This window comes from Geospiza fortis, unplaced genomic scaffold, assembly GCF_000277835.1.
Source record: "Geospiza fortis unplaced genomic scaffold, GeoFor_1.0 scaffold264, whole genome shotgun sequence".
Lineage (NCBI taxonomy): Eukaryota > Metazoa > Chordata > Aves > Passeriformes > Thraupidae > Geospiza > Geospiza fortis.
The window spans coordinates 4,697,650-4,724,704 of record NW_005054332.1 but is presented as its reverse complement, the minus strand read 5'-3'; the positions used below and the strand labels follow the sequence as shown (position 1 = coordinate 4,724,704).

Sequence of the window (27,055 nt, the reverse complement as noted above, 5' to 3'; positions counted from 1 at the left end):
GGTATCAGCTCTGAAGTTAAATAATGGCAATATAAAACCTTCAGCAGTAGATTTCTGAGGTCTCTTGTGACCAGATAAAATACTGTCATCACCTCCCTGCACATGCTGGAGTGGAAGTTGATGCATCAGATGGGAATTACAGCACAGGTCTGTGCATCGGGTCAGTGATGATTAAATCACCTTGTGTGAACCACTCAGCAATGTTTACCTCTCTCTAAATGCTCTGGTTCACATTACCTCACATGGAGGTGAACAAAGCAACCCACAGCTGGCACAGCTGCTGATCCCAGAGCAGCCCACACACCTGACCCAGAGCTTCCAGCTTATCAGTCCTCAGCCAGTTTCAGTCTCATTTTCTTCCCTCTGTATAAGGCACTGGAGCTTGTTGGACTAGCTGCAGCATTTCTCAGGCTGATCAGGGCAGGATGGAGGTGCTCACCTTTCCTGGGTGACTGGTCCTGAGTGATGGATGGGGTCTGCTCTGTGTCCTCTGCCTGTTCTTCCTGCATCACTCCTGAGCTCCTGTGCACTGCCATTGACAACAGCTGCTGAAACTACACATCCAAGAGGAAAGTAGGGTTGGAGGCATGGGGCAGATCAGGATGAGCCTGTGAATTGCTACAGGCTTCCTGTCCCTCACCAGGGGACCAGGAGCACTTTGAGGATGCTTGATTAGGAAATTTTGCTTAAGTGACAGCAGTTGCATACCATCCTATATATCCCAAACAACAGGCAAGCAGTTCCTAGCAAGACTTAATCTCTTCCAAAGAGAGCTGATCATTCTTGGCAAATGGGAGCTGTAGGTTTTCAGGACATCAGAAACAGGCCATCTTTCTTTTAGTGTTGAAGGAACCATATTTAGTTGAGTATATATTGCACCTGGTCCACATCATTCCCTGCATCAGCTGCTCATCACTTCAGAGCAGCACTTCAGAAAAATGGAAGTGTACAGACTTACTGTAAGGATAGCAGAGAGATTTGGCAAGTGTGAGCCAGGATGGATTCATGGCTGCTGTTGTGTTCTCAGGGCTTCCTTCTGTTCCTGCAGTGTCAGATGTACTTCCCAAAGACAGGGATGAGGTGAGTTTATGGGGGTAGTAAAAGGGAAAGGAGGCCATCTAAATAAATTAATTGGCCCAGAAAGGGACCTGAACAGTTCAAAGACATGTGGGCATCCAGTGTATTGTACTTGAAATGCATGGTAATGCTCTGCTTGAAATTTGCTTGCTTTGAGTTGTGATAGGACCAAATTCCCACATCTCTTCGTATACCTCTTACTTTAGGTTCCCAGAATGGATGGGAGTGCAGTCTGTGTTAATGTTTCAAGGTTTAGAAAGTAGATCAAAAGAATTGTCTATTCAGACTTTACCAGTACAGTTCTTAGTTTCTGGAAAAAATACTTTTGATCAAGTGGTGCTGGATTTTTGAGACTGTCGTCTAGGAGGCTGAGACTACATTTCTGACTGTGTAAAGCAAACTTTTGCTTCTGAGAAATGTCTTGGGTTTTCACTTACCTTTGAAATTCAGTCCTGTGGTTCTCTGTTTCAAGGGCCTGCAGCTAATAAGAAACAAGTCTTAAACAACTCTGAAAGCAAAATATCTTTCCATCTCTGACCACAGAGCAGTAGTAGAGCATGCCTAGCCACCTCTTTCCTCAGATACACAGGCAGCCTTCAGAGAAAATTTGCCTGTCAGAGGATTCCTGGTCAAGTAAAAACAGAGTAAGTTTGAGTTGTTTCCTGTTTCCTTCAAAGGACAATGTTGGAGCCAGTAAACTTCCAAGACAGGAAAAAGCTGTGGAGAGACAAAACCTGACAACTTCCCTTCTGATCTCCACAGAGGACTAGTGTTCATTTCTGTTTCTGGAAGGGGAAGCTGGACTTGAGGTGGATAGGTCTGAGCCAATCTGCCTGTTGAATTCAACTATTTTTTAGCCTTATTTTTGTCTGACTGCAGATTTTCTTGTTGTGCCATGGATGGCTTTCTGCATATGGCACTTTTGTTTAGACATAAAAACAAATCAAGAAGTTTCTGTCTATTCCTTGAATTTGCTAGTTTTCAGGAGACTGAGCACATCAAACTACATTTTAATGGGTATGTTTTAAATGTTGGAATTGATTTGTCAAATGCAAGGCACAAAAACTGAAGAGTTGCCTGTCTTTTGTAAGAGCCATCTCTCCTTGTCATTTTTGCTCAGTTTATATAAGCAGTAGCCATTGAGGTCACATAATATCTGCACCATTGTCCAAAGAAGTGAAGAATGAAGAGATGTCCCTGAGATACAGAAGCACTGGGGCATTCTACAGAGAAACCTGTTCACAGGTACAAAGTCATCACTGCATTCAAAAAGCAGAAAGCATTGCTTTCAGTAGTGGCAGAAGCCTTCAAATCACTAACTTCCTTTACTTTTTTCCCCCTGTCTCCAGTGCATCTTGCAGTTGGAGGACTGAGAAGAGCACCCAGTAAGGGCTACCTCAGGCTTGGTTTAGTTTTGCTTCCTTTTTAAAGATGAGCCTAATCCTTCTCTTACGGGTTCTATTTCACTATTATGCATGAGCTCTCCAATTGGAAAAATCAGTTGAGGAGGCATGCATAAGTAAATTTTTAAAGACAAGTATTTGATCACATTTCTGGCCTTTGTCTTCAACTCGTGCTACCCAGCCATGGCGATCCTAGCAGGAGCTGCACTGGACCTCTGCAAGCAGCTCTGCAGGGCAGACAGGCACTGCACACGTAAACTGCTCTGCAGAGGGTTTCAGGTCAATCCCAGACTTGGAGAACCAGACTGTTTGTATCATCTGCTCTTGCACTCTCATTTTAGTTATCAGATATGGTTTTAATCTGAATTATTTGTCCAAGTTACATTTTGGTTTTATAACTGCTTTTCTGCAGAGGAATTGCTTAGCTAAAAGGCTGTGAGAATTTATGGTCTTTTCTTGTAATTTGTGCTTTCAACCTCTTGGTTGAATGATGAGGTGATAGTAAAGACCTCTGTATTCTCTTTCAGGAATGGATACTTAACTCATATTTAGGCTTTTCTTTTTCCAAACTGCTCTGATTTGGGTAAAGGAAAAGAAAAGGTCAGGTGTCATACGTGTTCTCAAGGGACTCCAAAGGTGTCTTTTCTATTGTAAAAATCAGAAGAAATCAAAGTGGTTATAACTATTTGACCAATTTGTTCCAATACTACTATTTTCTTAAAGCCAAGGGTTTCATGAGGCCTTTCTGTAATTAGTTGTCTGTGCTATCAATTTTTTTACATAAAAGGGAGAAAGTAATTCCATTTACAGATTGCAACTCTCGTCCGTCTGTCAGATGGGTGTGTATTTGCAAGATGAATGCCTGCTTCTGATTTCTGCCATTAGAGCAAAGGTTACTCTGTCATTGTCCCCAGAAAGCTTTTGGACTAGCTGGCTTTGGTGTGTGCATGCCCTTTTTTTGGTACAATACCAAGTACTCTGTTAGGACTCTAGTAGTGACCAAAGGGACAGAAGGAGTTTTGGGGATAAACCCTGTGGCTAAAACTCTGTGAAACCACCACATTGATCTGCTGGAGAGTGATGGAGAGCTGGGCTCTGTCTGGTGTGCTCCCCATGCCCATCCTTGCTGAGGTGAGCCAGCTGATGTCCTGCCGCCTCTGAATATGGGGTTCTCCAGCACCAAATGTGGGAAGGACTTGGGAAAGCAGCAGCCCCTGGGCAGGCTGGCATTTCCACACCCTCTTTATGCACATAGTATTGGCACATAAATGCTCTTGCTCAATCCTATCAGCTGCATATCATTCTATTCTGGGGAAGGTGAGAGCACTGCTGGAAATGACTCAGCTCCAAAAGGTATCAGCTTTACGGCTGTTTTCCCCCAGAGTTGTTCCTTGCTTTAGGTTTGTGCAGTAGCTACCGTACTGGGGGGAAACATCACTTTTTTAGAAAGCAACAATGAGAAATGGCTGCCTGTCAAGTGAAAGCATTTGTTCTTTGGAGTTTATATGACTGATGAGTTCTCTGCACTTCAGCAGTGCTCTGTTTTGCCAGGGGCTTTTAAAGGTCCTTGAGAAGCCTCTACAGCAAATGAGCAAACCTTGGCAAGACCCTGCATTACACCATGCCCTGCCCAGCATTCCTGTAGTTCTTACCATTTCCTGCCCCTTACAACATGGCTGTGACTTTGGACAGCAACCACATTCTGTGTTTTAAATGTCTTTATCTGTGGGGGTTTTGCAGTGTGCAGTGCATTTGCACAGGGGCAGGGGGATTTTTGCTTTGTGTGATTATGTGCTGTTTTGTGACTGTTCTGTTTCCTCTCACATCCTCCTTCCCTGTCTCTTGTACCTGAAACATTAAATTAAATCTAACATAGCAGTGTTTTCAGACAGAGGCGACACTTGGCTGTGCCAGTTCCCCAGTGGCTTTAAACTGCTGGCTGCAATACTGCAAACACATTCAGACCCTGGCTTGGCCAGCAATTCCCCCCAGCTCTCTGCATGTTTGCTCTCCAGGCTTTATTTTACCTACACTACTGGAGACTCTGGAGTCACAGCCTATGTCTCATTGTTATGCATGGATGGGAAATATTCCTGTACTTATTTGCATTCATTAGCTGTTGGGAGCTCCTCTGTTGAGGTCTCTAGCCTTGTTTTTACAGTGCTTTTGGCAGTGTTTCTGCACTTGGTGTGCGAATTTTTATGATCTGTTGCATGTTATTCATGCAATTTCCTGCCCTGTAATGGTATCAGTTTTCCAGACACAGAGGAATACAAACGAAAACCCAGGAGCCTGCATTAGCATAAAATGTCCCAGTTCTGTCAGTTTGATTAATTTGTCTCTTTGTCTCCACTCTATATGATAAGTGCTATTAATGGTTGCAACACTTCATATGTCAAAGTCTTTCTTCCTAATGACTTGAAAATGTGGTTTATTTCCCCCTTTTTTGTATTATTTTTCTCATTTAGCATTCCACTCAAGTATAGATTTATGCCATGCTCTTTCATTATCTTACTGGTTGCAGCACTGGAGTGATTACATATGGTGTAGGGTATGAGCAAAGATGCGATCCCAGGGGCAGCAGCTGCTGATGCAAGCTGAAAATAGATCCAGCGTATGCTCAGCACTTTTCCCAGAGGTCTTTTATTTATTAGGAACAGTCTTGGTACAGGACAGCTTGGACCCTCATTTAGCAAGATGACTTTTTGCCTTTCAAGAGCAGCGCGGTGACTTTGCTCTATTTACTGACTGCTGTGTAATTTTTTTTTTCACCATCTCCTGTGGAAGCAGAGACTTTACCTAACATAAATTGTAATATAATCCTGATTTATAATGAAGTCAAGAAATGACAGGCTCCATTTGAAGTAATGGAACTTGACAGATCTAAGGTTTAAATTAAATAATCCTATTTGTAAGACAGCATTTGTACATGGTACACTGATTTAAAATGAACTTCAGTTCTTCTTCAACGAACCCTTTACCATTCTCTGTGTTTTACCTTCCATAGAGGGGGAAAAAGCTTTTAGGGGGACAAAGTTCATTTGAAGAGAATAATTTATTATTTGAAAACATATATGGAACAATAAATTGTTTTCTTTCCCAAAGTTCTTGCAAATTGTTTCACAGAAGACAACTTTAATTACAGAGGAAAAATTAATGTGGGTCACTTATTCAGGCCAAGCCACAGCTAACCTGCTTCAGTGGCCAGAAGAGGCCAATTGCTGAGAATGAAGAGAGGGAGGATGCTGGAGAGAAAATAGTGAGGAGGGTTGTGGCTCCACTCTTCCCCTCCCAGGAGCAGAGGTTCATTCTCACAGTGGTTTCTGTGGAGGAAGAATGTCACCTCCTCCTTGCTGTCCTTCCTCCCCTTACAGCTGGCGGAGGGGGACACTCAAAGATGTTTCCTTCTGCCTCTGCACCCCACTCTTCTTCACCTGTCACTGTTGTACCAGTGCAGGCAAGAGCCCCGGGGTGCACAAATGGAAAGGCTGCTGGAAGCTGGCAGTAAGCACTGGGCGGGGGTTGGTGGAACAAAAGGCTTGCAGAGGAAAAAAAGAGACCAGGCAGGGAGCATGACATGCTGCAGAAACATTCAAAAAAGGCAGTGGGATAAAAAAACTAAAGGTACAGTGCATGATTTTTTTGGCTTAGATTGAGGGATGCTGTTTTAGAAAATGCCCCCTTCTCTTTTCTCTCACTCAGCATTGTGGTTTTCCCTTCCTTTCTACCTGTATTTAGTTGCAGGTGCCCTCTCTAGCATCTTTCTAAGTTTCCTTCATACCTGGCAGGGATGTGGCCCTTTCCCCAGGGGTCTGACAGATGCTCTCACGCTGGACCAGCCTCCCCTGCTCCAGCAGAAAGGTCCCAGGGTGTGTGTTCAGCTCAGTAACAAGCCTGTGTCACCCTGCCACCATCACCCTCCTTTCCTGGGAGCACATGGAAGGTGTGGGAGGGCAGGGTGGACACTGACCCACAAGGTCACCCTCAGGGGAGGGAGGGCAGCCTCTCCTGCCTGGGGCTGTGAGAGCCATCTGCCCGGGCTGGAGCTTCAACGCCGTGTCTGCCCCACAGGGAGTGGCTTCAGGACCAGGCAGCTCCTTTCTCCTCTTTGTGGTGAACTCCAGCAGACAGTGAAGATGAGATGGCTGCTAGGGAGGGTGTTACTGGGGCTGGAGCCCAGCCTGGGGACATGGCATGAGAGTCTCCTGCTCCCATGTCCTGCTCTCTATGCGATTAAGAAGTTTTTTCCCCAGTGCTTGCAGGGAATTAATAATTTCTATTAATTAGTAACCAAGCCAAATCTCCCCAGTGCACTCAAAAAAGAACATGACTCAAGAGTGTCACTGAGAAATGGGAGGAAAAACAAGCTCACAAAGCCAAAGTGGTTCAGGCCAGTGGAAAAGGTGAAGGCAAGGAGTATCCATGCAGCAAACACGGCATTGATGTCATGTGGGCCCTTGCTCCTCATCTAGGGAAAAACCCAGCAAGGCCCAAGAGTAAAAATCCATCAAGATGTTTTAGAGTTGCTGCTGGTAGCCTGCACACTGCTCATCTCCCTCCTCCAACAGACATGTGCATGGCTGCAGGCATGGCTTTGTGTTCACTTGGAATTAATGGGATTATATACAGCGGGAGAGGAGGCAGGGTACACTGAATTCTGCGAATACAGAGCTTCAGCCTGTGCTGCTTGATCTTTAGAAAAATATAAGTAAAACAAAATAAAGTACCAAGAACCAATTCCAGAGTGCTTCAGTGTGCACATAAACTGGTTTTCATTGCTCACAGCGCACATAAATACTCGCTGGTGACTGAGGCAGCAGAGTAGCGCTTAGCTGTTCGTTATTTTACCAGACAGTGATAATTGTAGTTAATATTTTCTTAGTAGTGTCTCTGAGAGTTTATTTATGCTGTTAATAATCTGAGCAGCTGTAATGATGCTGGCTGCCAGAGCTGTAGCCTTTTAGAATCACTCCAGTGTGGCAATGATACGATGGTAATAGAAATCCAAGGGAAAAACGATCTTTTCAGAGCAGATGGGGCTAATTCAATCCCTTTCACACACATTCACGTTATCTAGTTTCTTTCTCACACTAGCATGCGTGGGTGCACGTGAGCATATGCAGTCACATGCACACACACACACAAATAGCTGTAAAGTCCCACCTTCTACCCTCTGAGGAAGTCAAGCTGGAAATGCCATCATTTTTCTGTGTGAAGTCTTTCTGGGGCTTCTAGGGTACATGGCATTTTCTACTCCTTAATTTCTGGGTAGATCTTAAAAATATCATGTATGAAGCAGAAAGGGGAAAGCCATTTCCTTAGGGACAGCCCAGAGCTGGGCACAAGGTCGTGGTTGCGCTGGGATGCTGTTGCCCAACCTTCCCATCTTTCCCTGCCTTTGACCTCTTTACTATGGGTCACTCCTGCTAAGCCTGCACTCCTTTAGGGACTAAAAGAGCCATTTACCTTTTACTCATAGCAGACATGAAGTATCAGCAAGAAGGCAAATGCCTACAATTTTTTCTGGTGGGATTTACAGAGCCTAGTTAACCTTTTGAGCCACTGAGAGAAGAGTTAACTGCTCCTCGTGGAGGATGGGAGGGAACCAACTTTGCCAGCTCAGCAGTGGCTGGTTCTCCTTGCAAATCTGCATTGCTGAGCTGAGCAGCATTGCAGGCCATTGATGAAAAGTTCCAGGCAGTGGAACAAAAGCCACCGTAATCCTCAGATCTGTTGTAGCCATGCAAGAACAAAAACAAGGTGATGGCAGAAGAATTGCACATCCAAATACCAGAAATGAAACAGCAAGGCAGGGGAGGAGAAGGAAAACTGGAACAAATGCAGCATTTGGCAGGTTTTCTTTTAAAAATAGGAAGCTGGGTCAGTTTTACAGGGTTTCAGCCTACCAATTAATAGCTGTAATTGCTTGGTTGCCTCATGAAGTGCAATAGTAAAGCCTTTTACATTAATTTCCCTCCACAACCCAGCAAGAGCATCTCTGGATTTAAAATGAGATAGTGTTTACTGGGCAGCAGTGTCTGCTGCCCCAGTGTAAGGATGCCAGTGATTTTATCTGCTGTGCTGTGCCAGCACAGGGTGACAGGCAGTGCCAGAAGCACGGGTGTCGTCAGCCCTGTGGAAACCAGGACAGAGCATCCATGAGCTGCTCTGGGAGTCGCCCAGCCTCTCTCCTGAGCCTGCTTCTCCTCCAGCTCCTTTGTCTTCCCACTTAGTGCTCTTCCTCAGAGTGCAACCTTGCGGTTTTTAAATCATGTCTGACAGAGCCTGCTTCCTCCTCTCCTACACTGCATGGAGTGTAATCGTAGGGCTTGCAGCGAGGTGGCTTGCTGTGAAGTACTCCTTGTTTTTATGAAGTAATTACAGTGTATTTAATGCACTGTGTATTTAATACGCTATTACATAGTTCGTGTGCATAAATACATTCTGCCATGCCTGGGAAAGAGGAGCATTGGTGAATTTACAAGTCTTGGTAATTTTTCAGTGTTGTTGTGCTTGCTTGTGTATCAATTACAGCTTCAGAAACTCTGAACCACTCCTCTAAGCACCCCTCTGAATTAGCAAAATTCTACACGTATCTTTATTTTCTGCCTATTTTGATATTTTCTAATGTAATTTGGAGGCTTCTAGGATTCTTTCTTTATTCTAAAAGTTCTGAAACTGCTTTTGTTTTCCCTTTTTCTACCCACTTTGGCTCATGTTATGCACTTAAACAGATCTTTCACAGACTTCTCTCACAATTTATATTCTGCGAAAGCTTTCCCACTCCTTCCTCACCCCCCCTTACTGCTAACACTTCCTCTTGTTTTTCTTTCTTTTTTAATCTTAAGGTCAGTTTAATTTTCCTTTTGCAAAAATGTGGGACTAATTTTAATTTTAAATTACAGTTGCACTTTAATTCTGATGATGCTTTTCAGTTAAAATCTGTTCATTTCTGCTTGTTTCTTCCCCACTGGTTTCAGTATGGCCTGCACAGGCACCCAGGGAGCGAAGGCAGCATTTCTGCTGAGCCTCCTTCTTGTGTCATCCTTCGTTACTGTGTTCCAGGTTTCTTAAGATGCTCCTTGCACTGGAAAACACGAAAGTATTTGAAACAACCAGGTGTCACAGCCATGTTTCCCTTTGCTTTCTCTTCCAGTCCATGCCTGGGTGTTTAAACTGCTACTCAGTGCTGCTGGTTTTTTATGTGTGCTTTGTTTATTGAGTAACGTTGCAGCCACATTGTGCCTTTAGAGAAACTGTTCTTTGAAACATCTTAATCTCTTAATTTTCTTTGTAACACTTTCACTCGGTGTCTCACCTTAGCAGCCCCAAAGCTCTCCTCCCAAAGCCTTTTCACCTAGGCTTGCCAGCAGGCACTCTCTTGGCCATAACTTGGAGTTTTCTGTGTTCTTGTTATGCTGTGGACAACCTGTTGTTGACAACATCAACAACATACTCCAAGCCACCAGAATTAGTTAGGAAAAAATAATAAAATGGTATTTGACTTCAAAACAGGTTACTGAGTGAGATTTTAAAATGAGGGCTCTGGCAGTGTCAAGTGGCAGGTTTGCTTGCAGGGGCTTAAAAAGTTTCCCCCTCCAGTCCAAGAGCTGTTTTGCCAAAGGTGTTGTGCTGCTGCGAGGTGGCAGAGAGAGGTGCAGCACAGAGCTGCCTTCCTGAGCTGCCCAACTTCTCATGACTGAGTTTCTCTGTGGCCCAGAGGAGTAGCCATGCAGGCAAATGTCCCCTTTTGCTCAGAAGACTACTGTGAATAATAGTAAAACCTGGGGCTGCCCAGTGGGTACATCTGGCAGTGACTGATGTTTGGAGTAGATGTGATGCAGGCAGTGCATCCCTGCTATGGAAGAGCACTGCATCTTCCCATCCTATAGCCTTTCTGTTTTCCAAGTGTATTTATTGATCTTTGGTAAGTTGCCTGCTGCTTCCTGCACTGAGGTGTGTCTGCAGCTTATGCCTATGATTTCTACCTTCCTTCTCAATAAACGGTGTATATTCCAAAAGGTGTGTCAAATTCAACAAATTGCCTTTTCCTCAGAATTTTCAGAGATGCAGAAAATGTGCAGGGATACTTTCACAATTTCCAAAAGTAAATTCTTTTCATTGGTTTGAAACCAGTCTCGCTTTTGAAAGGTTGAAGGAATTTGAATTTGGCTTCAGTAACTCTGCAAGAAAATAAAACTAGAAGTTGTGGATTAAAATAAGCATTGCAGTTGGATCAGAGATTATTTTTACTTTTACTACACTCTAGGTTACTTTTTTAATTTCCTAGACATCTTCTGATTCTCTCTTCCCCTTTGGTTCCTCTGACATTACTGGCCTCTGACTTAAGGCCTGGGATTTTTGAGAGTGCTTCAAAGCTGGGGCTATGGCCACAGTGAATTTGATTCAGATAAACCTAAGTATGGGTGCCTCAGCTCTTACACTGCACCCATGAGCCGTGTGTGGCCGAGTGCTGACATAGCCAGTGATGTAATCATTGATCCAGTGGCTGCTTACGCCATCCTTGCGCCCGGAATCAATCCCGAGCCGCTGGCCCCGCCGTCAGCACTGACGCACTGCTCACGGAGCACTGGACACAGTTTGCCATTATTGCTTCCCATCCTCCAGGCAAGCCTAGCGTGAATGACTGCTCCTTCCTCCCCATCTCCCCTCCTGCAGTCACACCTGCCACACTGGAATGCTCTGCAGGCACTGAGGGATGTGGGTCTCTCCTTCCCTTTCGGGTGCCGAGGGAGGAGGCCCTTTGACGTGCTCGTGCTGCCCCGGGATGCGTTCATTGTGCCAGAGAGTCACTTGGTTTCCCTCTACTCTCACACAGACAGTCAGGGCTTCTAGTGTAAATTTGTTGTCTGGCCAACAGCTGGGATTTCAGGGGGGTAGGCTGAGGGTGGCACTTGTAGGGTTTTTTCTTTGGAAAGCACAAAATTGCAAGTTGGACAAGCACTTCCAGTGTGGCATCTTCTGTAAAAGTACCATTAAGGGCAGTTAAGCATCTTCTTAAAGCTCTCAGTCTGACAACCTCAAGAGGCTGTTTGGAGGATGCACTGGAAAGACATCAGGATACCCCTTAGACCGCTCAGGGTGTGGCTTTGCAGATGGCAATTTTTCCAGGGGGACTTTTGAAATTAATAATTGGGTAATGGGCCTCCTAAAGAAAGGAGCTATGTGTCCAGTTTCTCTGCTCCCCTGGTGTGCATTCATGCTCAGAGAATGCAAAGTGATGGTGTGGTGGCCTCCCACCCCTGCAATGTAGTGTGGGAGAGGCCATGCTGTCACTGTCACTCCTCTGCACAAAATTCATATGCCCTACCAGAAGAGGCAGAATGCTAAACTGGGGCTGGCAGGGTATTTACTTAATTTAAAAAATGTTTTTAGAGTGAAAACAAAGGCCTCTTTTTGTTGATCTTCTCCATCAGCATCTTGTACATTCCTTTGTTGTTTAAAAGCTTACAAGACAAAAAACCAGCTTCTCACCCAAGTCGAATTTTTAAACAGTAATCACTCATTTTAGGAGCTCCACAGCCATATGAGCAAATAAATAAGGGAAATACATCTGCAACCTGCTGGTGACAGAACATTTAAATGCTGTTAAATTAAAGATGGGAAATGCAATAAAATACTGGTGTGGCATTGCCTTACAAAAGTACTCTGCTGTTTATCATCTCTTTCTGATTTTTTCCTGCCTCCTGCATGTTCCCACCTTATGTAAAAGGATCATGGTTTCAAAACAATTCCTGCCTGTGTGCATAGATAGGAACAAACCATGATGTCTTAACACTGTTGGTTTTGCACATGTGACTGACCAGTTTGAGCCTAGTAATAAACTTAAATCTTTCAGAGAGTTTTCCAAAACCAAATAGGCTCAAGCTAGGAAAAATCCAGGCTTCACATCCCAGGTAAAAATAACCAAGTAAATAACAAGGAAGTCTCTTAATTCTTAATGGAATAACAGCTTTGGTGACTGATTTTGGTTATCAGATTACCCCCTGAAAATAACTTCTGTGCTATACTTGCAATTGACTGTAGAACAAGAAGAATACACTGTGTGCTAATTTTAGCAAATAAGATTAGAGTTAATATTTAATCCCAGAGACCTTCTTCAGGCTGTGGAAAAAAATAGCAGCAGTTAACTGTCACTAATCTTATCTCCTATTTTTCTAGCATGTGTTTGATTATATAACTTGTAGTGCTGGGAACCTGCTGGCTGAGTGAGAAGTTGGTGGTTTGTTGGCCACATGCTTGGACATATTAGACAACGTCAGGGCTGAGATGGATTAAAAAGCTCTACACGTGCCTTTTGGACTGCAGCAGCAATGCTGAAAGGCCAGTAAAACAGGTACCACAGTAGACCTGATATGAAACAATATGTGAATAACTGGTTCATTTGCAGTTCTGCAAGAAACAGTTACATTTCTGCTATTTTTCTATCCAGTTGTTTTAATACTTAGTTTGAGATTTGATATTCAGCATGTGAGGTTTGATTCAATCTTCCTTTCTTCCTTCCCCACAAAATGGCTTAATTGAATTGATGATTGGAAATTAGAGATGAGGGGTTTCTAAATGTTCTTAGTGCCTGCTGATGAATTTAACCTGAAAATCGAAATACTAAAAATATAAACCATTAACCTACAAGCAGCTTGCATGCTTCACAGCAAATCTATGAGTGCTCCTATTGAGTTTTAACAAGTCTACTCAAATGTGTAAAGATAATAACATGCGCCTGCGCTGCTCTGTCAGGACTTGTGCCTTCTCAGTGGGTCTGAAGGTCTCACCACCCAAATTACCCCCAGTTCAGTAGGATTTAGCAACTAATGTTCTGCAGATTTCATTGTATCCCTGGAGGGGAGGAGAGGGCTCTGCCCTCTCACGCCACCACCAATGAGCTTATTCTTTGCATGTGCCCCAGGTATGCTTTATTTGGAAAGGAACAATTGCATGTGCATTTGCTGTTGAACTTTATTGCTCTTTCCTAGCAGATCATTGGCACTGTGCCCTCATTGACACAGAAATTAGCCCTGGAAAAGTCTACTAAATTAAAGCCCAGCTCTCCAGAACAAGGTTGTGCTTTGTTAGTTTTCCTTTGCAGTACCCAGACATAAAGTATCCATCATCTTCCCTGGAAAGCCTTCCAAGACCGCTCTGAATTGACTGTTAGGTTAAGAGTCAGGGGAAAAAATCCCTACATTTTAATTTCTTTTTGCTGCAAATGCCAATAGCGCCCCATAGCAAACCAGACAGTTCTTCTCTGTTCTTGATGTTAGTTTGCATCAGATTACTGTAAACATTCCCTTGCTCCATTTTAGATACTGCCTTGCCAAGTTTTACATTCCTACATGTTTACAGTGATCTTTTCTTGCCCTTAATCACTTTTCCCCTCTTTAAATTGAAGTCAGACTTTGCTGGCATTTCGCAGGGGTTGACCTTCCCTGCTCCAGATGCAGCTTTTCATACAGATGCCATTCCGAGCGGGGTTACCAGACATCCATGTTTCCTTTGGAAATAACCTTCCTTCCCACCCCCCATAAGAAACACTGTCTGTGCAGAATTGGAGGATTTTGTCTATTTGTCTGGGATTTTGAGACATCTGGAAGTCTGGGCAGCTCGCTAATGAGCGTGCACTGATGAACTCTGCGGCGCACAGCGAGCCCGGCCCATCGGCAGAAATGTCAGCCCTCCATGTGTGCTCCCAGACCACGTCCCGTGTGTTCAGAACAGCACAGAGGCCTCCATGGCATGCCTGATCAGCCCTCACGGAGGACACGGATACAACAGGGAGCCAGAGCCAGTTCACCCACCGTGCTGCGCCTCCCACGGTGCCTGTGTGTGTACAGATGCGTTTAAAATAGAATTTCTGACCTAGAAGTCCTTTACAAAAAGATGGTGTTCCCAATGCGAAAGTGAGCTAACCCTCCTCCTAATTTTAGAATAGTACGGGCCCAGAACTAGAAGAATGCTTTGCTAAAAGTGCTCTATTTGCATCTGTAATGCTGCCTCCTTTACTAGCATTTATTGCTGACTGTCTTCTCAGCTTCTTATTCTCCCATCCAACAGTGATCAATACTCTTTTCCGTGAATTAGCCAGTTTTTTGTTAATGACCAGTGAAAAAGGGAAGGAAGGCAGAGAGTCTAACAACAATACAGCTATTTCTCCAAAAGGAAAAAGCATTACCCGGAATGCATCAAGGAAATGTAATGAGAGATGATGGAGGAAAATAAGGGAAATATTTCCTCACGAGGAGGTTTTAAGTAGAGTCTGGCAATGATCTCCCAAAGGAAGTAGTGGAAGTCTGGTCACTTAAATCAATTAGGACTAACCAGAGCATCGCACTCCCCAGGACTCTGTGAGGAGAAAAGCAATGTCAAACTGAACTAAAATAGACTTTGCGTGCTTATTTTCTGCAGGGCTGCTGTCTGTGTTTTGCCAGTAAATTCAATATGGCTAATGCTGATTAACATCTCTTGATGGTGATCATATCATTGCATTGTTTCCAGCCTGTTCCTCAATAGCGCACACTCACAAGGGCATGGCCATACAAAACACGTCCCCCAGCTCAGTCTGAAAGACAAGAGGCAGACAAAGGGCAGGAGAAGTTGTTTTCTCTCACCTTAACAGTGGTCAGCCTTGTTATCATCACAACGCTGAATTGATGCAGACCTCCCTGCTGCACACTGAGCACAGTGTACCTGTGGCAGCATAGCAGAGGCAGGGGCTGCACGTGGACTTGGTCTCTTGGATTGCTGTAGCGCAAGGAGGTGTGCCAGGTGCCTTAGGTACGGCTGCAGTACCCGTGTCCTCTGTGCACTAGACCATTCTAATGCATACAAGTCCAACTGGGGACAGAAGCAAGACAAATAAAGTGCTTTATCCTTAGTCTTGGTGGGCTGTTTGGCATGCTGCAAGTGCATGTAAGGGAAACAAACAAGTAAACATAAGGGAAAGAAATCAAGGCTCCAAGAAGCTAGGATCTTTGCTTTGCTCTGTGTGAGCATTGTTTTATATGTATGCTTTAACTTTTCTCTGGCTGGTTTTCTAGTAGCCAGTCAATTCCATTTAAACAATAGAAATGAGAAGAAATTAGAATAAGGCAAAGGATTGAAAGGCAGGGAAGTAGTGACTTGGCATATGATCTTGGACAGGGTGCCTGGTGGAGGTTCCCACAAACTGACCTGCCTGCTTAAACATTAATTTATACAGAAAATAAGGCTTAAAAGCAAACAACTCTTGGACATCTTATTTTCAATGGAGAAAAAAAAAAAGCCCTGGGATTGTTGCTGGCATGGGTTTACCCATCTAACAAAGGCCTCTCTCACATGTAAATGAAGACTGTTATAGCAGAGAAATTATTTCCTTCCTTCTGCAAACGTAGATCAACTTGTTTTCACTAACTTTTTTCACTGGGATGCATCAGTCAGATCAAATAATTTTAAAAGACTGTCCTTATCTCTTCCTAGAGAAATGCCTGTGTGGCGGTAGTACATGGAGCTTCAAAGGCTTTTCTTTCCCAATGTGCGGTGTTCATAGTCACGCTCCAGTGGCTCGATTCCAGCCTTCCTGCCAGAATGCATCAGATGCAAGCAGTCCCAAAACTGGTGGGGCCGAGGCAAGGAACCTGCCACGGGAGCCGAATCAATATTTAGACAGCTTCAGGCGGCAGAGCTTGCGCTGGCTTTCACACTTGGCAGCAAGCTTTGCACCCGTTTGTTTCCAAAGTTATTGTTTGTGCAGTTTCAAGAATTGGCACTAGAGAGATTTCTGCCTGAGGGCAGTGACAAGTGCCGGGTGCTTGAAAAGAAACTTTCCCCCTTTGGATGTGAAGATTGTGAGACTGAAGGTTGTGTCAGTGGGTAATATCTCCAAAGGAAGTCAAGGCACACATTTGTTTGGAGTTTTCATCATCCGTCACATGAGGCATCTGCTGGGCACCATGGGGAGCCCACGGCACAGTCTCGTGCTCTGCTTCCGATACATCCGACGCAGAGCAGCTCCAACAGCTGCCTTGCTGCTGTTTGTTATCGTGGTGGTTTACCTGGAGCAAAAGTCTGTGTCAGCGTGGGAGACAGCCTTGCTGTGGGGTTGTGTGAGTCAGCCCAAGGCTGTGCAGAGTGCCTGTGCTGGGGTGGCAGGCAGGCAGGTGAAACCCTGGCCCAGCACAGAAAATTATTCTAATTTGCTTTCCAGCCATTCCACCTAGTGGCCGAGTGGCACCACTGCCAGGAGAGCTGTGTTTGTGCTCCACAGTCCCTGCAGACCTACGCTGCTGCCGAGCTTACAAGATACGCAGCAATATGTAAGCCCCCACACTGAAGATCTTACCATCAGCCTGCGAGTAGCTCATTAAGTTCCCGAGCAATTTTGTTAATCATGCTGCATAGATAAAATGCAGATAGGCCTTTAGTGAGCTGATAATCTAACAAATAAGCAGAAAGTGTAACACTGATAAAGCAGAGATTGGTTTAATAGCCAGCTGTAAATCTTGGCAATTCTGTACCAGAGGCGTATTGTTAAACAGGAATGTGCAAGTGTGTAAGTATGTGCATGAAAATGCACTGCTTCTTAAAACAGCAGATAGAGCAGTAATACTATGGATGGAATAGCTATTGGAAGCAATTTTAGAGGTGTTTTAAAATATTTTTCTCCCTATGAAAATCTGCACCACTTGTGGTGTCTTCATAATCTGCCATCATAAGTACAGATCTATGAATTACAAAGGCTTGTTTGTGAAAGTCAGGATTTTCTATAAAAATCCGTGAACTCTACCACTGCTCCTGAAGCAGTATAGGGCTTTATAGGCTTTTCATTGAGATGAACCAAATTATTCACTCAAATACACTCTAATCATGAATTAGACCTTTGCAAATTCATGGCCTGATGGCTCACCAGCCTTTTGAACAGCTTCTTTGCTCGGTGGCATTAATTCAATTGGAAGAATAATAAAAAAGCAGCAAGACCTTCAGGGTATCCCATACCATCCCAAATATACCCTTTTGAGGAGCTGGGAAATGGGAGTTTCAACCCTCACAACCTGGGAAAGGTACCTGGTCTCCTACTTTCTAGGTTCCCCTTCTATCTTTAGGCCATTTTGCAAAAAAAAAAGAAACAGCAGTTTGTTTGTTTTAAACAAAGGACCTGAGCTGGGGATGCCTACCAGAGACATCTGCATCCAGAAGGAGGTTGCAGACCATGCATCCCAACCTCACACAGGCATGCAGGTGTTGGCTGTGCTGAGTCCCATCTAGAGGCCTTTGCCTGGTATGCAAAGCACAGGGAACTCAGATAAATGAGTGCTACTTGCAAGAAAGGCAAGAACTTCTGTCTCAGGGAATTGAGACTTAAGGGGCTTACCAGGGTCATGTAGTAGGTGGTTGGTGCAATGAGAAATTGAGTTGTGGTCTTCCAAATCTCAGCCTTGTAGCCAAAGCAGTGAATTTTCTTGTACAGAAACCTTAACCCTTGACGATGGGTTGTGGTTCTGAATCAGCCTCTTGCTGCTTCATGAAGAATAATTTTTCCAATCTTTTTGTTTCATACTCATTGGGAGAAAAAAATGTAAGAGAAGTTAGTGGTAGTCAAAGTATTTTTGTCAAAAATAGACAATATCTATTGTTTACTATGTGGCTTAGCAACTTATTTGATAGCTGTATGTAAAGATACAACTGTAAAAAATGGGGGGGGGAGTGTATATTTTTTAATGTACAGTATATTAATGTTAAACACAGATGGTATGGAAAGAAAAGATGAGTAGCAGTGCATAAGTCCGACCTGGAACAGTTGTCTGGAGATCACTCTCCTGGAAACAGTTTTTACTCTTTCTACAAAGAAAATGGTGGAAAATTAAGTACTGAGGTGGGACTCGGAATAATTTCTACCATTTGAACTATAAATATTAATTTCTTTTCTGTTAGCTGTACCTCAGGCTCACTAGAATTGGGAACAGTATGAGAGGAATAATCTCCATGGGATAGAGGAAAGTTATGCAGTCTGTACTTACCTATCATGTATTCAGCAATGGCTTGCAAAAAATTTAGAAGAAAAAAAGGAAATTATTTGCTTTTTAAAGAGGCAGAAAGATTTTCTGTTGAATTTTGCTGTAATAATAAGTGTTTCCTTATCAAAACACTTTTTGGATAAGTGGTATCTTAAGCTTGAAACCTGTTCATTGGACCTTCCATCAGAGCAGAAGAATCAAAATTAAATTGGTGCTTTCATGGTTGGGGACTGTAGCACAGTAAAAATGAAATCCATGTAAGATTTAGCAGTGTCCAGGCTAGTTTTGTCAGCCTTTTATTAGGGCAGAGACTTAGTTCATAGGTCTTCAAGATACTTGGGAAAAACAGTCTCAGTTCAATGCTAGTTTGTGGATGTAGCATCACTGCAGGTGTGACGGAAGAGCAGCTGGTGCTGAGCAGTATTTATTTCTGAATGCCAGATCTGTTAGTTTATCTAAGCACATGATGAAGGACTTGGGATGATAGCAAGAGCTGATGATAACGCCAGCAATTTTCCTCTCTATTTTTGCAGGTCACTGTCAGGGGATTTGGTCCATTGTTACAGTTCGCCTACACTGCTAAGCTGTTACTCAGCAGGGAAAACATCCAGGAGGTCATCCACTGCGCCGAGTTCCTGCGCATGCACAACCTGGAGGACTCCTGCTTCAGCTTCCTTCAGACACAGCTGCTGAACAACGAAGATGGCCTGTTCCTGTGCAAAAAAGATACCACCTGTCAGCGCATGCACGATGAGGAGAACTCCGATGGAGATGAGGAGGAGACAATGGAATCGGAGACGTCAAAAATATCTTGCCCAAGGGAGAGGATGCACCAAGAACCCTTCAATTTTGAAACCACTGTTGCTGGAGCGGACAAAGGCGAAGGGATGCTGCCTGACTGTGACATGCTGAGAGATAGCAAGGACAATTTGGATAAAGATGCAGTAACACGGTACCCCAGATACAAGAAATACCAGCTTGCTTGTACCAAGAATGTCTACAATACATCACACATCAGTACCTCAGGTTTTGCAAGCACATTCAGTGAAGAGAGCTCTGGAAATGGCCTCAAATCAGGACTTGCTATGGGGCAGATAAAAAGTGAGCCTCAGAATGAAGAGAACGATGAAGAAAGCATCACACTTTGCCTGTCTGGAGATGAACCTGACATCAGGGATAAAGAAGGGGATGTTGAAATGGACAGGAAACAGCCAAGCCTCACTTGTGTCGACAGGCCAAAAAGTGGGTCTTCTCCTTCTTGCTTGCGGTCTTTCTTCAACAGAACAAAAAGCATAGATTTGGTTGGCTTCCCCAGCACTTCCCAACAGCACTTTGGCAGGAGTCCAGCATGCCCTTTTGAAAAAGGGACAACTCAGGGTGACCACAAAACTGATTATGTCCCTTTCACAGGGAACTATGGACAGTCCCATGCCATGCAGAAGGATGCTTCCAACTTCACAGTGGGATCACCACTCAGGGGGCCCGGCTTTGAAACTCTCTGTAAGCAAGAAGGGGAACTGGACAGGAGGAGCGTTATATTCTCTTCAAATGCTTGTGACCAAGTAAACACTTCGGTGCATTCATATTCTGGTGTGAGCAGCTTGGACAAAGACCTCACTGAGACTGTGCCAAAGGGTCTGTGGGCTGGCGGCAGCCAGTCCCTCCCCAGCTCCCAGACCTATTCGCACAGTGGACTGACAGCTGATCACCTGCCGGGACGGATGCGGCCCAACACCAGCTGCCCGGTGCCAATTAAAGTTTGCCCTCGCTCTCCTCCTCTGGAAACCAGAACCAGGACCTCCAGCTCGTGTTCCTCCTACTCGTACGCGGAGGACGGCAGCGGTGGCTCTCCCTGCAGCCTGCGCCTCTGCGAGCTCTCCTCTTCCCCTTGCTCCCAAGGCCCCCGATTCCTGGCGCCTGAGCACCAGGAGCCCAGCGTGGTGGGGGATGGATTGTACAACCCGGTCCGAGCCCAGATTAAATGTGAGCCATCCTATGGAACAAACTCCAGCGATGAGTCTGGGTCATTCTCAGAAGCAGACAGTGAATCATGTCCTGTGCAAGACAGAGGGCATGAGGTAGGGATTTAAGATAAGTACATCTATCACAGTTGTTGTGACCCAATTAATCTCTCCTTGATTGATTCTTTCAAATGACTTTGCATTTCCCCAGCACTTTCTTTGTTTATAGGGGCAAAGAGTAACTTCTGGTTATTCCCTCATCAGCTCAATGCACATGGTTGACTTCACATTAATAGGTCTGCTTGATCTCTGAGGTGTTCAGCTCCTCTATAGACTTGAGTATAGGAAAACAGTGAACTGCTGAATGGTGAGAGTGCATTGAAGTGCTTAGGAGTCTGCCAGCAGTGTCCTGTCTGCCTCCCTCCCTCACCCACTTCTGTGGCACAAAGCACTGCTCCTTATTCTTAATTTGATGAGGTGGTTCCAGCTCCACTTGTTACTGCTGTGGGTGTGTTTGAGCAACTTCAGGCTGTTCCTTTCCTGACACTAAGGGTTGGGCAGCTTGCTTGAAGAGCCAGGCTGCATGCTGCCAGCAGAGGTGTGAAATTACTCAAACAATTGTATAGATGGCCACCCTGTGCTGTGGGAATGGCATTCATGTCATCTTCACACATGTCTGTGTGTCTGTGTGTCTGTGTGTGTGTGTTCTGCATGTTCAGGTACTGGGTTTTGCCTCTATTATGTGACAACTTGAGATCACGTTCCCTGCCTGTGACATTTTGTTTGGTGGTGAGCTCTAGCAGCCATGGCATGAATGGTTTCAGAGAGGTTATCCTTTCATTTCCAGGATTGTTAGAGCAATGACAAGAGAATGATGTGGGGCTGAAGAGCAAGCCATTGATTTCCATGTAGTTCTCCCAAAAGAGGGAGGAGAAAGAGGGGCCTTCTCTAAAACTGTAGATGGGCCACCTGAAGATGCTGCAGTGATAACTGGCTAACCATGACCAAATAAACTGTGTGAAGTCACTAGTTTGAGGGCAGACTTAAATCAAGGAGATGTGTTGTGGAGCCCAGAAAGTGGAAAAGAGTGAATGTTTATTCACAGAGCTTCCTTAGGAACCTGCGTGACCTAGAGAACATATGGGTGCAATCAGGTATCAGGTTCCTCTAATAATGCTGAAAAACTCCACTGAGAGCTTTTGCTTCAGTGTGGGGAGCAACAAGTGCAACTTTTGGGGGTTCATATGCAGAGAGCTCCCAGTTCAGAACTATGTGGGCTTAGTTATGGAGTGGGGATGAAAAGAGTGAACTTTATTCTATACCTCAGTCTTTATTCCAGCTACATCCCAGGCTTTATTTTTCAAACAGTTGTGGATGCTTCCTTTAGTTGGCTGCTTAGCTTTCAGAAAGGGCTGAAGAGCCAGGGGAGCCTCCGGTGTCCTAATCCCTGGTCACACTGGACCAGTGATTCTGAGAGGACAGTTCTTCTTCGTCCTCACGGGGACGATGTAGAAGGGAGAGGAATCTCTTTGAAAGGCTGTCTGGGATAGTGTGCAGATCTCATTTGGGAAGCCCTACAGCAGCCCAGGCCATAGCTGGGTTACTCAGTGAAGTCCTGCCTTTACAAGGAGCAGAGGGCAGCAGGGACCATCCATTTCCACCCATGTGTGCTGCTTGCTCAGCATGAGGCAGCGCAGAGGGCAGAGGTTTGCCTTTTGAGATTTGATAATTAATTAGCTGTCACAATTACCTAATTGTGTGGAAATATGCTGCAGCAAAAATGAGCCTGGAAGAGGGAAATTAGAAGCTTACAGGGGACTGGTTGTGATTTCCTAGAAAAAGATATGTGCAGGAGAGCATGGACGAGAGGAGGGACACACAAGGAGCAAACAGGCAGCTATGGGAGGCTGGCTGGGTGTGCTGCTGGCAGGCAGACATCTGGCTCTGAGACAGTGCTAGGAAGGGTTTGCTCCACTCCTGGTTTTGCTGCTGGGGAAGATTTTCTGAACTGTGCTGAGCAAGTGGAGTTGGCTTTTAAACTGGTAACTACTTAGCAACATCCTCTGGGATATGGGAATAATTTCCCTGCCATTGTGCCCAGGGATTTAAATCTGATGGGAGCAATAATGACTTACAATGTGCAGGGTTAACATGCCAATGGCATAGAGTAAGAGCTTTACCTTTCCCTCCCACCCATGCCACATCAAACAAACTGCACAGGGGCCTCCCAGCACTACCCTTCTTTTTTTTTTTTTTTGCTTTTTTTTTCTCTCCCCCAGGGTATTTTGGTTAGGACTGCTAGGCATTAAAAATGTGGTGAGGAAATTAATGCTCCTTGAGGTTGCACTGCACTATCCTGAACAAACCAAGGGTAAACAGATCACACCACTGCTTTGATAGAAATTTTGTCTAAAAATTAATCTTTTGGAGGTTGTTACCAATACAAGAGCAGACTTTGCAGCCTCATTAAAAAATACTGTATTACTAGAGTGACTTAGGGTGTGTATCCTGAAGATCTGCTGCTGTGGAAACCTCAGTAGAGGGTATCTTAAACCAGACAGTAGAAAATAAGTAACAGCAGCAGGCAGTTCTTGTATAAGTTGCTCTACCTGCTTTTAGCAGTTTGGCTGTGATTAAAACAGCAGGAGAGACTCAAAACTGTCTGAAATGGACAGCTTTCTGTTCTTCACCTCCCTGCAAGCTGCATGGGAATCTCTCTCCATTCCTGAAATTCTTGCTTTGCCCTTCCTGTCCTGATGACTTCTCAGACAGGGCCCTTTCCCCCTCCATATCAGAACACACAATGTTTTCTGGGCTTCTATTCAAAAAGCACCTGATAAGATATCTGGGGGATGACATGCTTGACCTTTTGGAGAGTGGCCATGCAGGTTCCTCTGCTGCAGGTCAGCTTTTATTGGGGTGGGATGGCCTGATGGGAATAAGCCTGGTGGACTCTGACCATCGGTTATCTCAGGGGGCTGCTCAGTTCCCCTGGAATTTGGACCTAGTTGGTCTTAATTTGGCTCACAGAGTGCTGTCGCTGCCAGAATTAATGTCACAAAACATCATTTGCTGGGGTATTGATTGTGTGAGAAGTAGGTGAGAGGCTTCTCTCTGCTTTTTTCAGGCATTCTGCTTTCCCACAGACACATGCCATTCTGCAGCACATGGCCAAAGTTGTTTGGTGCCAGAAGTGGGATGCTAGGGCCCAGTAAGATGCCACATGGGTGAAAGTGACCCCACCTTGTGATGAGCCTCCATCTTATTGGGGGTGCAGAAGGCAGTCACAGCTGTCAGAGGAGGTGGCAGTCCTTGGAACACCACTGGTACATCTTCTCCAGGATGTCCTTGCTTATTGCTTCCCTTCCTGGAGCCATCAAGGCTCTTCTGCAATCTCCCTTTGTTAAGGCTTCCTGACAGAAGCAGCAAGTGCAGTGTAGGGTGTACCCATGGCACAGAGTTGCAGGAACAGGGCTGTAACTTGAGCTATTGGGACTTCACAGAAATATTTAATAGTTTGTGTTTTTCTTTTCACTCAGTTCTCTCAGGTCTCCACAGGTTGTGAAAAATCAATTGCTGAGATATAATACTAGAGAGAAGACTTGAAGCTCAGTGCTTACAGGCAGGTTTTGACAATCCTGCTTAAAATAGCAACAACAAAACAATAAGCCCTGAAATAATGAATTGTTGAGAAGGAAGTAGTCTGTCAATCTGTTAACCTACTTAAGGAACAGAAACTTCTGCACTACCTACTTTTCTTGGTATTCCTTTTCTTCAGTAAGTACTTCAGAGTTTTTATCTGCTAGAAAATTTGTAAAAAATATTGTACTACTAAACCAGTTAAAAAGAAGTCTCAGCTCAGTCTAATATGATAAGTGAGTTTTCTGAGGAAAAAATAAACAAGGGTAAGAGGAGGTAAGAGGTGGAGTTTTCCAAGAGCTATTACTATCTAGAGAGTTGCATTCAATGTCTCCTCATCTGTATTTCAAAAGAATTTCCCGCCTGGGTTAGTGACTCACTTTTCAAAGGAAATTTTCATAAAGGGAAAGCTAATGCAATTAGACCTTCGAGGATATTGTGGGTAAATAACCTTCAGCAAGAGTTGAAACCCCTCCATGTTAAGTGACAGGCAGCCACCCTTTCTCTATTATCAGCTGGTGCTTAGCAAAATACTGCAAGTCAGAGCCCCAGAAAAGAGGAGTAAACCAAAACTGCTCTACCACAGATCTACTGTAACTATGCTGAGTTACCACATCTGAGACTGTTAGTGTTCCTACTCAGTGAAGAATGTTACATGGAAGGAAGGGCAACCAAGAAAAATACATGTGAAGGCTTTAACTTGCTGTGATATGTGATACCTCCCCAGAATCTGATGATCGGTCACCCCAGCTTTCCTGATTTTGCTAGGTTTGCAAATTTGAAAATGAGAAAAATTAGTCTCCAGATTGATTTCTGATAGATGTTTTCCTGACTAGGATGGCATCAGCAGAGCACTGGGAATTGTTTCTCAATGTCTGTTTAAATGGTGTCTTGTCAAACATTGGTCTTGTAAGATAAACTTCATGGAAGTTTTGTTTTCTTTCCTCTCTTCAGTAGGAGTGGTCTCCATACTGGTGGCAAAGAATTGCTGGATTACAAGAACACTGAGAGTTTGAAATGTCAGGAGGGTCCTTTTAAACACTGTATTATTTCATGGAGCCCTACAACCAGTTCTTTTATACTCTGCTCTGAAGACCTTGCACAAGCTCTTGAAGGATTCCAGTTCTTGAGCTGCAAAAGCAACTCTTTCAGAGAAATACTGTACTTTACCCCCTGTCATTTCACTGCCTGACCTTCCATTCTTAAGTGCACCTGTGGCTTCTGTCAGTGTTTTTGTGCTATCCCTGGTCTCAGAGAAGCCTGTTAAAGAGCAGGAGTATCATACTGTTGTGCCCTTTGAAGGGCTGGGAGCTGGAGACATTGCAAGCAGTGAATGGGAACAGGTCAGCCCAGCATTCTAAGCACCAGCAGTGTGTGGTCTGAATACAAGTCCAAATCATGGGCTAAAGGATGAAAATCCCATCCACATCTCCTGATTACTGGGTTAATGCACTCAGCCATGGGATTAGCCTGGTCCCCTACTTCTGTGAGGCAGGTAGCACATAAAAAGGTTACCCAGGCTGCCTCCACAGCAGTGCCCTCTCAGGCAGCACTGGCTGACCCAAACACCTCTCATGGCCCTCACAAGGTGAGGCTGGAGGGGACCCCAGGCCTCTACGGGGCCATCAGCTGTCTTGTGTCAGGTGGAGCACACTGCAGTGCAACCTGCTGATCTGAACTGGGACTGACAATTTAGACCCTGGTTTGTTGACACAATGGTAGATATTCACTGCCTGGGCTCGTCATTCCCAGTCATCCCATCATTTTGGCAGTCCTCTGCCATCTTGGTATAGTTGACACCTGGAAAAAGGAGGTGTTTTGAAGGCTTTACCTGTGCCAGGAGACAGCAGGACGAGAAAATACATCTTGGCTATCCCTTACACAAAGTATGGCCCATTACCTTTGTGCATCTTGGATAGCCTGTGTCCAGGTGAGATCAGGACAGGAGTAGGTCCCTAGTCTGTAGGACCACAAGTGGTGCCTGAAATACCCTGTAGACAATTCAGCCCCTATCAGAGGTAGACACCCCTCAGCTCCTGTCTTGGAATGAATTTCTTCCTGAGTGTTTGTGGGAGACAGACTTGCATGCTAAGGAAGATACTTGAAAACACAACATTAATGCCTTGGACTGTCTTGTGTGAAGCCAAGTACCTATTTCTGCATTTTAAAAAAAGGCATTAATATGATTGAGCCCCTGGGCTGAATTTCTTGGGTGGGTCCTGAGAGCCTTCCAAGGAGTCAGCAAGTGTGAGTGTCAGAGGCTTTCAGGATTTGAGGGCACTAAGGCAGCAGGTTTTTTTCTTACATCTCTGAAGCAACTGAGCAACTGCTACAGTGAGTTCCACCTTCTCATGCCCACTACATAATGGTTGCTTTTTCTTATGGATAATATATTTGTCCTTTAAGTTACTGTGATGTTAAAGTGGCACTTGGGAAGTTCATTACCTTTACTAACACTTGGCTAGGGTGCGATGATATCTTAATTAATATATAAAGAAAGAATGAAGAAACTAAGGTTACCCATAGGATAAAGAAATTACCAAGAGTTGATATTTTATGATTTAATGAGAGTGAATACAGGTCTTCGGTTCTTTCCTTTATTCCAGGTAAAAAAGAGAGGGGGGAGGGCAGCAGCAGTAACTAGTGCAATAGATGAACAGAACAGCAGTAACTGGCATATGATCCAAGCTGGCACTAACTAGTGAAGCTTGAAGGAATTAATTGGTTATCTATGGGCCTTGCATGTGCTGAGCCAGTCGCTGTCCCTGTCTGCCTACATCACTGCTCTGACTTGGCCTTTCAAAGCATTGACATTCGCACTGGCATCCTAATGCTAATAAAAGGGAGGAAATGCCACAAAATCCTAACCGGGTTTCCTTTTTCTCCAGGGTGGGTTGGCAGAGTTGGGGTGGTAGAGTCTGCAGTGGTGGTAGGAGGTGCCAGTTTATTTGTTGTGTGGTGGAAAGCA

At 44.6% G+C, this 27,055-nt stretch overlaps 1 protein-coding gene across 4 annotated transcripts in view; it reads left to right on the top strand.

Annotated features, from left to right (window-relative positions):
- Positions 1-27,055, top strand: part of BACH2 (BTB domain and CNC homolog 2) — a 140,426-nt gene that overhangs the window by 103,651 nt on the left and 9,720 nt on the right. For all 4 annotated transcript variants that reach the window (XM_031057616.1, XM_005421699.2, XM_031057615.1 and 1 more), the window contains one exon: positions 19,021-20,565. In XM_031057616.1, coding sequence (XP_030913476.1) covers positions 19,021-20,565 — 1,545 coding nt within the window. The remainder of the gene's footprint in view (positions 1-19,020; positions 20,566-27,055) is intronic.